Source organism: Urocitellus parryii, chromosome 7 (assembly GCF_045843805.1).
Source record: "Urocitellus parryii isolate mUroPar1 chromosome 7, mUroPar1.hap1, whole genome shotgun sequence".
In the NCBI taxonomy this organism is placed as follows: domain Eukaryota; kingdom Metazoa; phylum Chordata; class Mammalia; order Rodentia; family Sciuridae; genus Urocitellus; species Urocitellus parryii.
The window spans coordinates 29,018,949-29,035,294 of NC_135537.1; the positions used below are offsets into that span (position 1 = coordinate 29,018,949).

Here is a 16,346-nt window from a genome sequence, read left to right on the forward strand (position 1 = left end):
GCTACTCCAGGCCTCCCTGTAGTCTCCTTCCCTCTGAAGAATTCAGTTGCTTATAGTCTGAAATCACAGTTTGGCTTCCAATTATGTATTTTGATTTTATTATCTGACTCTGTGTCAGTGTTGTTCTCCCTAAATAGTGATCTTCTTGAAGAGGCAAAGTTTTACTCTCCTTTTTTTCTCATTATTAAATTAGGTTATGGAAATGAGAGTGCTATTGAAATTGTCCCACATGATTTATGTAAGGGATTGTTCTGACCATCATCTGGCATGCAATGTAGTACCTTTCACTGAGCCAGTAGAACCATTTAAAGAAATAGAAACAAATCAAACAAGTTATTTTGTTGTGAAGATAGATCTCTATGGGCAAATTTGGCATCATCACAATTTTAGAATACATTTCTTGGTTTGGAATTCATTATTTATTCATTTAACAGAATCTTAGGGACATAATCCAAGTTTAGATAATTTGTAGAATTCAAAGATGAAATAGACTTGCCCTCAAGGAGTTTTCTTTATAAATTTTGGGATAACTAAAAGCCTTGGAGGTTCCACATGGGGGCTCAGAAACCAGAGGTTTTTGAGGTGTGCTCAGAGAACTATAGGCATCAAAATCACCGAGTAAGTGAAAATCTCTAGTGTCAGGGATAAAAAGAAAACCTAAAAAAAAAAAAAAGCACATTTTAAGATGAGCTCCCAGCTAATTCTGTGTATCAAAGCAGGGGTGGGTGGTTTCTGATCTGGGGCTAGTACGTAAATACTCTGCTTTCTTACTGGGGCATCTTTTTGCTGTTGCAGGAGTATAGAGTATTCTTACAGACATCTGCATTCAGACCTCTTGTCAGGTGGAGTTTTACTCTACTGTCATATTGCATCCGTTTTTTTCTTCCTGAAAAGGGTCCATCTTTATCAATCAGCTCTTTTTCAGGGAGTTCATGTTCTTTTTTGGCAGAGAACAGCTACATGCACAAGAATTAAGGCCATTCTTCTTTGAAGAATGAAATAATCACTCATAGGATTGCAGGAGCTCAAGCTGACTCTATTGTTTATCTCATCCTTTTAACTTTTATAATTTTTAAAGTGCTTGCATTTCCATTATTCCAGTTGAGAGTCTGTAGTGTGGGCTTGACCTAGATGTTCCTCCATGAGGACTTGTAGGCAGTCGTTATGTGGATTTGCTGCTTATTGGCCATTAAAACGATCTTGTTTTCTTGCTACATTCAGCTTTGAAGGTTCTGGACAATGTGCTATCTTTACTGTACTACTTTATCTGGCCTTTAAAATTTTTTTTTCAAGATGTAATTCCCAAAAGGTAAATTAATCAACATATATTGAATTTACCATGAATGTGCTTGGCGTGGAAGAATGTAAATAGGCCTGATGATATTGTGTAAAAATATTCATGATTACTTTTGTCAGAAGAGATTATTTGAATATTAAAATAGGAACCATGTATATTTAGTTTGCATTAGTGAAGTTCATTTGGTGCTAACTATGATAATAGTCGGAGTTATTTTGTCATTTCAGTAACAAAAATTTCCCCCAAAGTATAACTCTTGTAATGAGGCTAGGTCCTGAGTGATTTGAGATCATATAACTTATAGACCAAACATACAAGGAAAATATTATCAGGTCTTATTTGACTGTGGTCAGTGAAGTTAAAAATTAAAATGGATGGATTTTCTAATTATAGTTTATAAAATAGAATCAGAATATGTAAATGATCTGTATATGATATCATCTTAAGACATTGCCAAATACACTAATAATTGCTTCCTTAAAATGTATTTCTAATATCTCCAACTCATATTCTAATTAGTACCCACAGTTATATCTTTGAGGTGGTATTATATGGGTCTTGTTTCTCTTACTGGATTGTGAGCTTTGTAAGGATGGGAAAAACCTTTTGTTTTCTTCCATAGGTCCCTTTAGCAGTTTTGCATCTATTGAGTGTTCTGCTGCTGGTTTTTGACTGAAACCTATGAAATGCAAAGCCTGTGCCTAGTTCTCTGTTTAAAAACAAAAAAAGGCTATATTAAGCAGCTCAATTCCACCTGAGTCCTATCATGTAAATGAGGACATGGTTAATAGAAATTTCAGAAGCACTACTTTTTTCCATAATTTAAAAGTGATTTAGGAAAAAAAAACTTTCATAGAAAGACATTTTCTTATACATAAATAAATTTGAAGAACACTTAAGAGTTTTACTTAATATATTTGATGTCCAGTTTTAGTCTTGAATGAAGTTGGATGAATCTTCCTGCTCCTAGAAAACTGAAGCTCACAGAGGGAGGAGCGTTTGATTGGGAGGGGGAGAAAAGGAAAAAAATACCCATCACTACAGGGCTCTATAGGACTTCCTCTTTTGTATTATCCTGACAACAAATTTGCTCAGTCAAATCTTGGTTTTGATGACTATTTACTGTAGACAGCTAAAGAAACAGAAAATTAATTGCTAGAGATTTTTATGATGGTGCCCTCCTCCGTAAGGGAACAAATGATTCCAAACATTTGAAAGAATTTTCTTTGAACTTGGGATGAACTCCTTGCTCCTGAGTGCTCAGTGATTTACATCTAGTTTCCTTATTTCATACACAAATATTCCACTCCCTCTGTGAATTGCAGTCAAGAGGCAAAAATAATACTGAATATATTTATACAATTTGTAGAATCGCAGGTTACTCATTTAAAATCTTTTCTACTAAAAAGTTAATATCTTTCTCTTCTATTATGTTTACAGATTTAACAAACTGTAGAATGAAGTAACTCTTTCATTTTTTAAGAGCAGTCTCAAACTGTGTAAACCCACGTTTACCAAAACATTGTCCTTATTATTCCAACAGAGTCTGGAAATATAACAATTCAAGTATCCACTTAAGACTTAGTTACACTGTACCAGGTTTTTATAGCTATAGTGTACTGAGACTTCTCTAGTTTAGCTCTAATCAGTCATTTCTTTTCATTGATTATCAAGGTGCTTGGTTCTGTTTATTTAATCTCTTTAAGAGTGATTATAGAGTTTGGACTTTTCTATTTATTCTTGACTTTGAGAATATTTGAGTTGTATGTTAAACTTCAGAAATATACTCACAATATTGAAGAAATCCAAAGAGGGAATTTATGTTCACTTGCCCTATTCATGATCTTTACCCCATATTCACATATTTCAGGTAGAAGATGTAACCAATGATACTCAGCAATTAATTAATAAAGTTGGAAGTAATAAAATGCCTCAAGGAATTTTATTAAGGGAATATCTTAATAACATTACTTAATTCCACCAACAGTTTCTTATTTACCACTTTATTTTTCATGCAACAGCATATTGTTTTAATTATTTATGGAAACACTTTGTGATTTAGTTTAGTGTGGTAAAGAATATTTTAGAATGTTATATCTCTTCTGTGTAAATCCAACTTGCTATTGGACATTATACAGAAACATTTAATGTTATAATGGCATTTGCTTAAGAGATAAAACAGCATGAACTGCATTCTTTTGAATTTCCCTTATAGTCTAAAACTAACAGATTATTAGTGAATAACTTTTTAAAAATTAAAATGGAAAATCTGAGCCCATATATTAAATTTCAAAATGTCAGAGGAGTATATTATGTTCTGTATATCAAGTAAAACTGATCATATTTTTTTCAACATTTGATATTATCATTCTTCAAAGATATTATATATATATAGATGTGTGTGTGTGTGTGTGTGTGCAATTAGGCCATCAGGTCATAAGAATTTAATTAGTATGTCAGCTTTAAAAAAGAAAACATATTTTCCCCATTTGTCCTCCTTAGTAGCTATACTATTTAGAGAATGAATGCCTGATTCCTGGTCTTATCATCAGAGAAATCACAATTCTAGTGATACTGTGGTGAAGATAATGTTGATTTCAATACTTACTCGAGCATGCCTAAGACATAGATACTCAATAATATTGGTTCTTTGCCCTAATTAAAAAATCTAATATATTCCAATCCCCTTTGTTAAGCAATTTATGTACACATGTGTATGTATTTGTATGCATTTGCATATATGCTTGTAAGATTTGGGACTGGGTCACTTTAGTGTTCTATTTATATGATTCCAAGACTAATATTTAATCCAGGATGAAAATTCAGTTAAAGTTGATTATTCAGTGACATGCAGTTAGACTTTAGGGTATTTTCTACAAATCTTTGTTTGCATTTACTTACTGATACAATGATAGAATGTCTTCCTGGAGTAGATGAGGCAAAGTTTCAGAAGCATATTCTGGAATGAGATTCTGGACCACAGACTCTCCATGAAGTAGTATTTTAGCACAGAAGGTGGAGACAGGTAGTCATCATTAGCAATTAGGTTCCAGAAAAATCTTCATGAAATAGGAATATAGGCTGTAGAGTGAAGATGCTAGTCTATGCGTTGCTTAAAAGTACAGGTACTTTTAGATCCAGTTATTAAAAAATCAGTGATTACTGAACCATCACCACAGGTAGTTTATACCCTTTGAGATGCTGATTGACCCAATCTCAGTAGGTGAGTCATTTAAAAGGTATTAAAGCAGGGCTGACAAATGTCCGGGGAAGAGTCAAATATACACTTGTCTAATAATCCCTGGAATAGCAGGTCTAAGTCAAAACTATAAATATAAGATACTGATGATAGGATGATATCAGTTTTAACTCAATTAAAAATAAAATCAATAGACTTTCACGTTGCTTTGATTTAGAATCGGTAAACAATATGTCACTAGATTTTGAAAAAAAAAAAAAACACCAACAAACTACTAATGACAAGCAGACAGGAAGAAAAGACAATTTCAGACATGTTAAAATCCATAGACTACAATGCTCAGTGGGAGTCCTTGTCTTGAAGTGTAATAGCCAGATTTTGGCTGACTTGGAATAACAACTATAACTTTGAGAATGTTTCAGACTTTTATGCTTGATTCAGTTAGAAGGATTCTCTTGACATGGCTCAGTAGTTTATACACAAGAATGTTCAGAAAGGATTTTCTTGCTTAAAAGTTTCAGAGAAAAAGTTAAAACCTTATTTTAAATACTTGGTCTTGTGTTGGCTGTTATATATCAATATTAATTGTATATTAGTTTGTGGGTTCATGGCTATTTAATGTGAATATTGCTCCTGCCCATCCATCACTTAGGAGCATTAAATAGTTGATAAGAGCTGGTTCATCTCCAAATCAAATCAATATGTCTCCTCAATTTATAATTTTGGTTATTTTGAGGTTTATTTTACATTAAAGTTTAATGATTATTTTACTCTGTAAGATATAAAAATTACTTCCAAATTTTATAAACAACATTTTTAATATAGTCAACATGTTGGTCAGAAATATCATTTTTACTCAATGAATAAATGTTTTTCCCTATGTTACCCTATACTTTCAGATATTCATGAAATAACTGTACTTTGTTAAAGTAAAATACCTAACGAAAACATTTAAAAATCTGCATGTTGCCAAATTACCGAGTATATAAATAATTTGGAGGGCTCACATTTGGTAACATAATTACGAATAATTTAAACTTGATGTCTGGATTTTTTTTTTTTCTTTTTGGTCCTTGGGATTGAACCAGGGGCGCTTAACCACTGAGTCACATCCCCAACCCTTTTTGAAATATTTTATTTAGAGACAAGATCTCTCTGAATTGCTTAGGGTCTCTCTAAGTTGGTAAAGCTGGCTTTGAACTCATGATCCTCCTGCCTCAGTCTCCTGAGCCACTGGAATTATTGGTGGGTGCCACTGCACCCAACTTGATGTCTGAATTTTATTGAAACTTTTATACAAAATTGATTTTCCAAATTAAACAAAAGGGGCCACACTCTCAGTTTTCCCCATTTAGCTATTTTACAGATCTGCCCCCATATTTTTGTGATACTAGTTTTGTAAGAAGAAAAATCTGAATCATTCTCATGCTTTAAATTGCCTAGGGCCAGGACTTGGGAGAGCAGTGGAAAGGCTATCTGCTGTCTCTTCACATTTGAGCATTGGCTGTTTTCTGTCTTTTGTGGATAACTGCATGGATTCTCATTTACTTCGTGGTCCATTTTCGTTTAATTCATCAATCAACTTTGGCTAAAGGTTACCTCAGAAGCCAAGCACGTGTCATCAAAAGACACTTTTGTAGCAGATAAGTAAGTGTCAGTGACAGTGATGTCATCAAGCTCTGTGCTGAAATGGTCTGACTCCTTGATGACACTGTAATTTAGGGCCACACTGTAGTTAGCAGGCTTTTCTGTTGGCTTCTGCTTGCAGTTGCAGAGCTTTCTGAAGGCTGCACGGAATTTCTGGGACATGAGGTTGTAAATCACTGGGTTGATGGCACTGTTGAGATAAATGCAAATTCTGCAAAAGAGCAAGAACCAATTTTCTTGGAAAGGACTGGAGAGAAATGAGTTGACAACCACAAGAGTCCTGTAGGGCATCCATAAAAGGGCAAACAGAATTACAACCACTGCCAGCATCTTGGTGACCTGTGCAGAAAAAGACAAAACGCAGCACAAACATCAATGAGAGCAAAGCCAAATAGTTCTCCCTCTCTCTACCCAAGCTTTGGTTTCCCAAGATGAAGTCTGAGACAAGGACTTAGGTGTAAGTCATTCATTTGGGAGGTGAACCCAGAAAGCAGGATTGAGGATGTAAGAAAAATGTGATAGAAGAGGAAAAGTCAAAATAGGGAAGGCTATTGAGATGATTTACTCTGTAGGAAAATGCAGCCCACCAAACTCAATGCATTTCAGAACAAATCATGGGTCTGAAAGAAGAGAGTCTGGGGCATTTATCCACTGGCAGTCTTGAAAGGTGCCCAAAGGGATTTGAAACCCTCTGTACTTCCATGACTTTCTTGCTTGGAATTCCTAGGGATGATAGAGAGAAACTTGAGGCAGAGAAGAGGAGATACATAGGGAACAGGGAATGCCTAAAGTGGAATGTTGTCTGTAGACAAGGACCATCCACTATAGCACCGGCTGGAATTAAAGTCAGACTAAGAGGATGTTAGGACAGGACACTGAAAGTGTCAGTGATGAGCCTTAGGAGATAGAGGTCCAAGTCCATCTCTTCTTGCCTTATGTGTGGTCCTAAGAATTTATCTTTCTTATAGCTCATCTGCAAAATGTAGTCAATATTGCCTTCCTCAATCAAACGGGGTAACATAATAGTGTGAAAAAGAGAAGGCAAAAATGCAATGGTCATTAAATGTCTACTATGTACCAGATGTTTTATATTTGTTATCACATTCAAAAAGCTTAATTACCCTCCACAATAATAGTGGCCACCATTTTTCTTTTTAATAATAGAAAACAAGTTGAAAAATTCCTTGGTGAAAGTTGTGGAGTCTTAGAGCTGGAATTGGAATCCACGTCAGCCTGAATCCCAAGCTTTCACTCCCGTCATTGCTCAGATTCCTTTCAGGTTAGAGGGAGGTGCAGGACAGAGGAAAATTCTGGAATTTTACCCCCCCCCAAAAAAAAGCAAAGCATAAGAGGTGGGACAATAGGTAGAAGAAGGTTAATATCTAATGTCATCAGGGATAAGATTATCAAAGGGCATAATTTAACAGATTCTTCTCTTACCTCAGTTCGCAGTAAAATGTTGGGGATTGGACGGTACTCAGAGTTACATTATCTGGGTCTGACTCCACATGAGGTTTTAATACCTTAAGTCATTAATCTGTGTATTCATTTGTATATCTGCATATTTGCCTGATCATTTCATTTACTTCATAAAGTTTCATTTACTTCATAATGTTTTTGAGGAATAAAATGAAATAATGAGTGTGTTGGGACTTGAAAACTGTAAAACACCATGGAAATGTTATCCTTTAATTTATGACAATATAAAGGACCATAATACTTCATCTACATGAGATGCATGAAAATTATGCTACTGATCATCTTTGGTTACTTTTCCTTAAAAGCAACAATTTATACATTTAAAAATAAATTTTCAATCTCTCACAGAGTTTGAAAGATTTCAGTTTCCTCAGGCCCAACTTTCTAGAGGGGCTGCATGTGAAAACTATCAAAATAGAATGAACTGATCTTTTTCTTCCCTTATTGCTTTTAATTTCAACTACTGCAACAAAGTCCCCTCCAGCAGCTACCATTTTGTTCTGGCATTGAGAGGGATTATCCTGCTCTTATGGCTTTTAAATTTTCTTTAGTGTAGAAATAAACATTTTGCATTTAGAGATTTACTCTGCCATTAATATCTCCTCGGTTCCCACCCTTATATGTAAACCTGGTAATAGAAGCCCTGGTTCCCTGCACTGGGTGTCTGCCTTGCTCCCCCAGCATTCTGAGTCTTCTGATCTTGGGCTTTGTCTGACACTTGACTATTCCTCTTGCATCCCATCTAAGAGTTCCCCGTGAGTTCTGTATTGTGGAACAATGCTACCCTCTTGCTGCTCTTCTTCCTTGATCTTTAGTGATAGCTTGCCTCCTTCCTCAGCTCTCCAGATGGAATTTCCCCCCAGACTTCTCCTATGGGCACACAGACTTCATTCCTTTTTGAATCACTCTTCTTCCTCCTACTTCCCTGCAATGACATTGGTGAGCTATCCATCTAGTCTCAAGGTACAGTGTCTGCTCTGCTTCCAGAGTCACTTTCTCACTGTCTTCCAACTCTTTCTGCTCTCCAGGAATGTGTCCCAGGCCGTCCCATCCCATCTCACTCACTGCTGGCTGAACTTTGTTTCTGACTCAGTGCCTAGAAGATACTAACCATCCATATTTTACCACTGGAATAGAGAAGGTGTTCTTTGGGAAGATGTGATTCACATAACACCAGATGACACATTCCAGTGATTCGGAGTTCTTTTTGAGTTTGGGAGTATCCACACAGTTTGCAGGCTAACTGGAACCTGATTTTTCTGAAGTAGACTTTTAAGATTGTACATAAATATTTAGTTGGTCCTAGGAAATCCAAGACTCTACTCAGTGACAAATATTCTGAGCTTTGAGGGGAACTATGGTGGTCGTCACCTCATTGTCATTATCACCATAATCTTCAAGGTCACCCACAGCCCTGTCTTTATCCCCTGTCTAGTACTCCAGATCCTCTATAATGGGATCAGCACTTTACTCCCTGCCAGGAACTAAGGATCCTATACTGGAATCCTTGCCTTGATTTACAATTAGATTGCTATTGTCACATTTGAATCCTTTAAAGATGGCCCAGGTAATCTGATAAGTACTATATAACTAGCATTTATTAAATGCTTATAATGACTTCATGGGTAAATTAGTTTTAGCTTTATTTTGCATATAAAGAAGTTTAGAAAGTTGAAGTTTTAGAGAGTTTATGCAACTTCTCTAAAAACACATGTGCCAATATCAGGAGTGTTATTCAAACCCAAGTCTATCCAAGTGAAAGGGTATGCTTCTTTCCTTCCTAAATCACTCCCACCCCCTCATGAAAGTCTTTTGCATTTCAACAAAGAGATTTTTACTGTGTTGTTCCCATTAGGGTCATCGAAACATTTAACTTCTTCTAAGTATAAACCCAACACATTTATTGTACCAAATTTCCGAAGAAAAGTTGAACTTCATCGGCTTTACATTTTTCTCTACAACTGTCAGGTGAAACATTGAATCTGTATGTAACACCTGCCTGCATTTTTTTTCACTAATATCAATGCAACTTTCATTGTGTTATAAAAGGACAACCTGTCTCAAGTAGTCTGTCTCCTGTGTGCTTCTGTAGCCTCCCATGCATATTTTGACATCACCACCAAACATTTCATTGCAATGATCTGAATTTGTTCATTTCTCCCAACAAATGGTGAGATTCTTCAGGGCAGAGGTAAATTTATATTCACTTCTCTGCTCTCAGGGATTTAGTACAACACGTGACAGGAAGCAGGCCTCAGAAAAGTTGAATAAATTTGGGCATGGAAGGCATTATTTCAGACTATGTAACTATGATCATTTTCTAAGTTTTAGTACTCCAATGTACTGTGAGAAGAATTTGGCAAAGGTTTTATTTTTTAATATTAAAAAATCTCTCTTAAATGAAGGTTAGATAGTTAGTAACATGAAGCCTCGATATATTTAAAATTTTTGTTTGAAATAGAAGAATTTTAAGGAGGTATAAAATGAAGCATATAACAATGATGTATCTAAGACTAAGAGGAAACTTGTCTCCAGTGAGATGATAGTGAATATATTCAAACACACCCATAATTTTCTTAGTTTATTTCAAATATCTTTGATTAGGTTTAATCATATTCTAAAATGTCCACAAGTTTTAATAGATTTCCTGCTTAGATTTTAACAGCTTTTTCTCAGTATAAGAATAAATACCTAGAAACAAAATATTCCAGAGATGATTTTTCATGCCAAATTAATTTCACTGTGGTTATTAGGATTTTATTTCTGGTGTTATTCCTTATCCAAAATAAAGTGATGAAAATGTAGGTTTGAAATTGGGCAATTGTTTTTCATTCTCTGTGCTAAGGCTTACAAGTCTTCAGAAACATCATGACAAATTGGGGGAAGGGGGAGTGATCATACAGCTTCTATTTTATTTTAGTTTTGGGTACTGGGGATTGTAGCAGGGGTGCTTAACCAATGAGCCACATCTCAAGCTCTTTTTAAATATTTTATCCATAGACAGGGTCTTGCTGAGTTGCTCAGCAACTCACTAAGTTGCTGAGGCTAGCTTTGAATTCATGATCCTCCTCGTCAGCCTCCTGAGCTACTGGGATTACAGGTGTGCATCATCGCAATGTTTTATTTTGTTTTGATTGTGTTTTTGAGATGAAGTCTCTATTGCTGCCTGGGTTGGTCTCAAACTCCTGTCTCAGACTGTAGCTGACACTACAGGCATGCCACCAAGCCTGGAAAAGCTTTTTATTTTTTATTTTTTTTTTAGTACTGGGGTTGGAACCCAGAATGCCACACATGCTCAGCAAGTGCTTGGCCACAGTTACACCCGCAGCTGTTGTAATGATTGAGAAGGAATTTATCCATTTGTTCCATGCATCCCTACTGTGTGTACTAACATGCTGGCTCTTGATGACTCAGCAGTGATCTAGAGAGATATTGCCAATGCCTTCGTGCACCTTAAATCTGGTGGGCAGTTACAATACAGTGTGACAAATGCTCAGACAGCAGGAAGTTTGGGTGCAATGAGAACTACCGGTCTGGATTTGGACTAGAAGCATGTTTAGCAAGGACTTTCTTGCTCTTGCCAAAATCTTAAGGTACAGAGAGACAGAAAGTTTGTCTCTGGTGAGATTTGGTGTGTGTAACTATCTGGAAGCATGTTAGTGGGTTGTATTATGGAGCCAAGAAATAACTTAGCATGCAAGTTTCAATTGCAGAACATGTAAAGAAGTGGAGTTCTTTCCCTAGGAAGCTGTGAAAACCACTACAAAAGATGTTATATATATATATATATATATATATATATATATATATATATATATATGATGAGGTGATGAGGAGTATCTAGCCCGAAGTATTAGGGCAGAAGGAGAGACACTGCTGCCAAATGAACTACAGCTGCAGGGCGGAGTGATGAGTCCTGAAAACCCCAGCTCTGTGGAGCCATTTTAGTCAATGTGGAAGCAGGCAGCCATTTGTTCAGAGTACACTGTCTGCAAGCAAGCAATTGAGACTGTGAAAAATCAATTGATGCAAACATGATATTTAAAGAGGGAGACTCTGCCCTGAGAGATGGTTGAGACAAGCAGGGTGGGCACTGGTGGATCTTGGTGGGATAGACCTCTGTCCTTGACCAACATGGCTAAGGGTTATCTTCTTTGTGAGGATCACCTGGCAATTTTGATGTTAAGCATGGCCGTCTGTCTTTTACTCTTTACTGTATTTAAATAATACAATGAATGGCAAGCAATTCTCATAAGAGAATTCAGATTCAGTCCTTCTTTAGCAACTAGATAAAGATTCTATTCTACAATTTCATTTTTAAAGATGTGAATTGGATAGATTTCTATCTGATTGCTAAAATTAAGATTACAGTTCCACAAGTGGGCACAAGTACCACTCTTCATGTGTGTGCTCCATGGAAAAACAGTTTGTGTTCTTTATTCTAGTCAGAGGAGGAATCGTGTATTAGTAACTACTATCTGTGTTAATAGTGCTATAATTCTTAATAAAAGGTTTGAAACTATTAACTAACATTTGTATATTGCCTTTTTTAGAAGAGTGTTAGATTAATTAGGATGTTGTAAAGATAATGCAAAGAGTTTCTATATGTCTCACACCAAAGCCCCTGTATTATTAATCTCTTCCTTAGCATGACATGTTTGTCCCATTAATGAACTTGTTGATAGTTTTATATGGAGTTATATAAAGTGAGTTAACTCTGGATCTTACTGAGCTTTCATTAATTTTCCCCCTAATGTGTGTGTGTGTGTGTGTGTGTGTGTGTGTTTCCTATTCTAAGATTCCTTTCAGGATGCTGCATTATATTTAATTACCATGTGAGATTTTGGAGGATGTCCACAGGAGTGAAGTGCCATTCTCAGCATAGCACAACAAGGATCCATGCTATGGGCTTGCCTTATGACTGGTTATATATATTACTGTATATTGCTTTACTGAGATATAATTGATAAATAATTAAATTCACCCACTTATAATGCATAATTCAAGAGATTTTAGTATATTCACAGAGTTATTAAACCATCATCACCATCAAATTTTGGATCATTTTCATTATTTGAAAAAGAAACTTAGTACCCATTAATACTGCTCCAACTTCCCTGCCTCCCCCAGATCTAGGCAACTACTAACCTATGTCACATCCATAAATTTGCCTATTTTGAGCATTTTATATGAGTGAAATCATGCAATCTTTTGATTCTACCTGACTTCTTTCACTTAGCATAATGTTTATATGGTGAAGCACATTGTAGCACACATTGATACTTTATTTATTTTTATAGCTGAATAATATTCCAAAGTATGTATATTCACATTTATTTATGCATTATTTCCACTTTTTACTTATAATGAACAATATTGTTATGTATATCTGTGTGCTTTTATATGAATGTATTTTTTTTATTTATCTTGTCTTTTATTTTTTCTTATTTTACTTCATAGGGGTAGAGTTGCTGGTTTGCATATTCCCTTTTAAGATAGAAAGTATCCAAAAATATCAAACACTCCTTTAATCTTAGAAGAAATTTTGAGAGATAATTATTATTAAAATATCCAGTATAAAATACTAACTGATTTTACAGAGGTATAAGTACTCAGGAAAGGTAGCCTAAAGAAAAAAAAACAAAACCCCAGGTGGGATGTATTCTTACACTACTCTTGAAAACTGGAAATAACTATCAGACAGAAAAACATGAGTAAGAGGAAATGGGAATTTGGAGATGAAATTATTGTTTGTTTTATGAATAAAAGCTTTATTTGTCAACAAACCTTTTTGGAATGGGTTAAGGAAAGAATGGGAGAAATGAAGATGGTCATTATAAACGTATCTTTTAAAAGTTTTGTTAGTAAGGGGAGCAGAGAAATGGAGGGCTTGCCAGAGGGGGACAAAGTGTGTTGGTTAAATTTACATTTTCAGAGATGGAAGACAATACAACTTTTCTGTTTGCACAGGGAACACTTACAGAGGTGGACATTTATGATCCAGGAGAAAGACGAAGAAGACAATTGGAAGAGCTAGAGCTGTGTTCTAGAATAGGGTGAGCATCCAGCAAAAGTAGTGGGGTCAGCATCTGCTTAACTGTAGAGGTGGAATTGCTTTTTTTTTTTCTTCCTTTCAGTATCTGCCCTTTCTTTCTTTGCCACATTTATGAGATCAAGACAATGCATGACAAAATGCTACCTTTCTCATCAACCCCTTAAATCCCTAATGGAGTTCAGACAGCAGTTAATTGTTAATTTCTTTTGGAATTTGCAGGGAAAGTACTTCATGTCATTGAACATTGGAAATGGACACTGAGCTCAGAGAAGTACATATATGAGTAGCAAAGCTAGTTATTGAACTAAGAACTTTTGACTCTAGGTCTTATTTGTTTACAGATAATTATAGATATCAACATATTTATTGAGTTGAAGACTTCTACTTGCTGCGAATATTGTTTATAAATTGGAAGGGATAATATTGTTGCCAAGAATCATTGGTAAGCTTGGAATCCTTTACGTGTTTTTTGCTTCAAATTGGAGTACTACATTTAGAGAGTACTGATTAGGGAGGAGGAAAAGTTGTCATAATAGGGCAGTTAGGAGTCCTTTATGCCAATCTCTTTCCTGGGGAAATAAGCAAACAAGAAAATTGAAATTGCAAAAATAATCCAATGAAATAATGGAAAGTTCTATTTCTTGGTCTATACCCCAAATAATAGCAAGTCATTTATTAGGTTCTGGTTACATGGGAACTGGGGACATTTTAATTAATTGCCAGAGGTCAGCTTATTAGTCATAAGGATTTGATTCATGCCCAGTTCCCTAGGTGATTTAGTTGGAATTCTTGTACTGACTCAGAAGAACATCTGAATTTTGATTCTGTATATGATTCAGATACTTTTGCTATTATTTTTGTCTTGGAGATAAGGCTGTGGTTTCTGAGCATTTTCTATTCTGACCATTTTCTATTCTGAACATTTTCTATGTGTTGTTGAGTGACAAAGCTTAGAAGGCAAAGAAGAACGAGTTGGAATTTGCATCCAGAACCTTGATTTCACAGTTCATCTCTGCCTCTGAGGACACTAGGCAGGACACATGGCTTATGTCTGAACCTTGCCTAAATTTCCAGGCAATTTCAAGTAGAGTGAAAGAAGCATTTGTGCTAAAAAAGCAAAGTCATGTAACAGGAGGTGACAACCACATCATTAAACTTGTATTTGAAGACTATTTGCCTCTTGTATACTGAGTGCTTTTCAAGGGCATCGTAGCAGGTAATTTTAATTTATGAACATCAACGTCAATTTTGGATCCTACCCGGTACAATGCCAAAGCTATTTTTGACTTCATGAAGTACGTAAATCAACACCAAACTTCTGTGACATCTCTGATGCAAAAATACTTGGAAGGAGTCCTTAGTACATAAGCCTGCCATATAGTAAGTGCTCAATGCACAGTTGCATTATTATTGAGTAAATACTTAGTTCTGTCAAATGTTAAGATGTAATTGTGGAACTATGTGTGGTTTAGGATTTTTAAATCAGTGAAGTGCTGTAGTTCTTGCATTTCCTCTGGCTGGAATACTTTCATTTTCAGAGTGCATTTCCTTTTGGAAACTTTTTTGGGTTAATGAATATGAAACAGTCCTTAATATTCTAATGCCATCCTTTAAAGGGTAACAATACATTCTGTATTTGGACTCTGTTTGTGTTTTCTGGCTTTCTGCATATTAACAAAAGCGTTCAGTGACTGGGGATATTTTGCTCTTAGATAGCCCTCAGCAAAGTGATGAATGGCCTTTTGCAATCTGTTGTATTAATTGAGCCCACTGAAAGATAAACTTGACTTGATAATTAAATAAATCTGAAGTTAGCCAAGCTTTCCCACTGATTGGGGGCTTTGGGACTTTCTTCTTGCAGATTGCTCTGCTTTGTTTTGACTTAAGTCTGGACATTCAGTTTTCAAAAGACAGCTATACTCAATGTGGGGCACTTCATACCATTCAGTGAGATCATTGGTGGGGTTTAAATTTTGAATGATGGGGCCAGAAAGGGGCTTGGAATCAACTCAAAGTCAGTTAAAGTACTTTTTAAAAGTGAATAAAATCCGGGTGGTGATTCATGGTGGAGAGGTCACAGACTGACAGACTCTTTTCTGTGCATTACTTATGGATTTCTTGACAAGAAGCCATCCAGGGATACTAATGCATGGATTCTGGACTCCACCTGTCATTACTAAATCAGAGTGTCCCATTCGGAATAGCCATTCTGGCAAGAATTTTCAAGGGTTTTCTGGGCTCTACTCTGATTAAAAATTACATGAAAATATTAGCAGAGATTCACAGTAGAGAAACATTGGCTGCAGTGGGTCATGCTTCAGCAAGAAGTAGGGCTTAAGGGGGACAATGATGATACAGGATTCTTAAAGTATGGAATTATAATTGTGGTGCATACAGGGAAATGGATAAAAGCTATTTGCCTCCACCCTTCTAGAGGGTGCTGAGGAAGGCAGGCAGAGCTCTTTCTCAAGAAGAACATTTGAGGGGAGTCTATGCCAGGGGACCTACATGCAAGGTCACAAGTTGGTACTGCCACAGGGAAGACACCAGAGCACAGCAAAGAGTTGAATTAAATGATGACATATTGCTGCACAGTACATGATGTGACCCTCTGTGACACCCAGAGTTTTCCAACAAAACAACTAAGCATATCTAAACAAGTGTGAAAG

At 35.9% G+C, this 16,346-nt stretch overlaps 1 protein-coding gene across 1 annotated transcript in view; it reads right to left on the reverse strand.

Moving 5' to 3' along the window:
* Positions 1–6,074: 6,074 nt before the first annotated feature.
* The window catches only part of Trhr (thyrotropin releasing hormone receptor), a 34,923-nt gene continuing 24,651 nt past the window's right edge, over positions 6,075–16,346 (reverse strand). The window contains exon 3 of the mRNA XM_026384552.2: positions 6,075–6,482. Within this exon, the coding sequence (XP_026240337.1) occupies positions 6,075–6,482 (408 nt within the window). The remainder of the gene's footprint in view (positions 6,483–16,346) is intronic.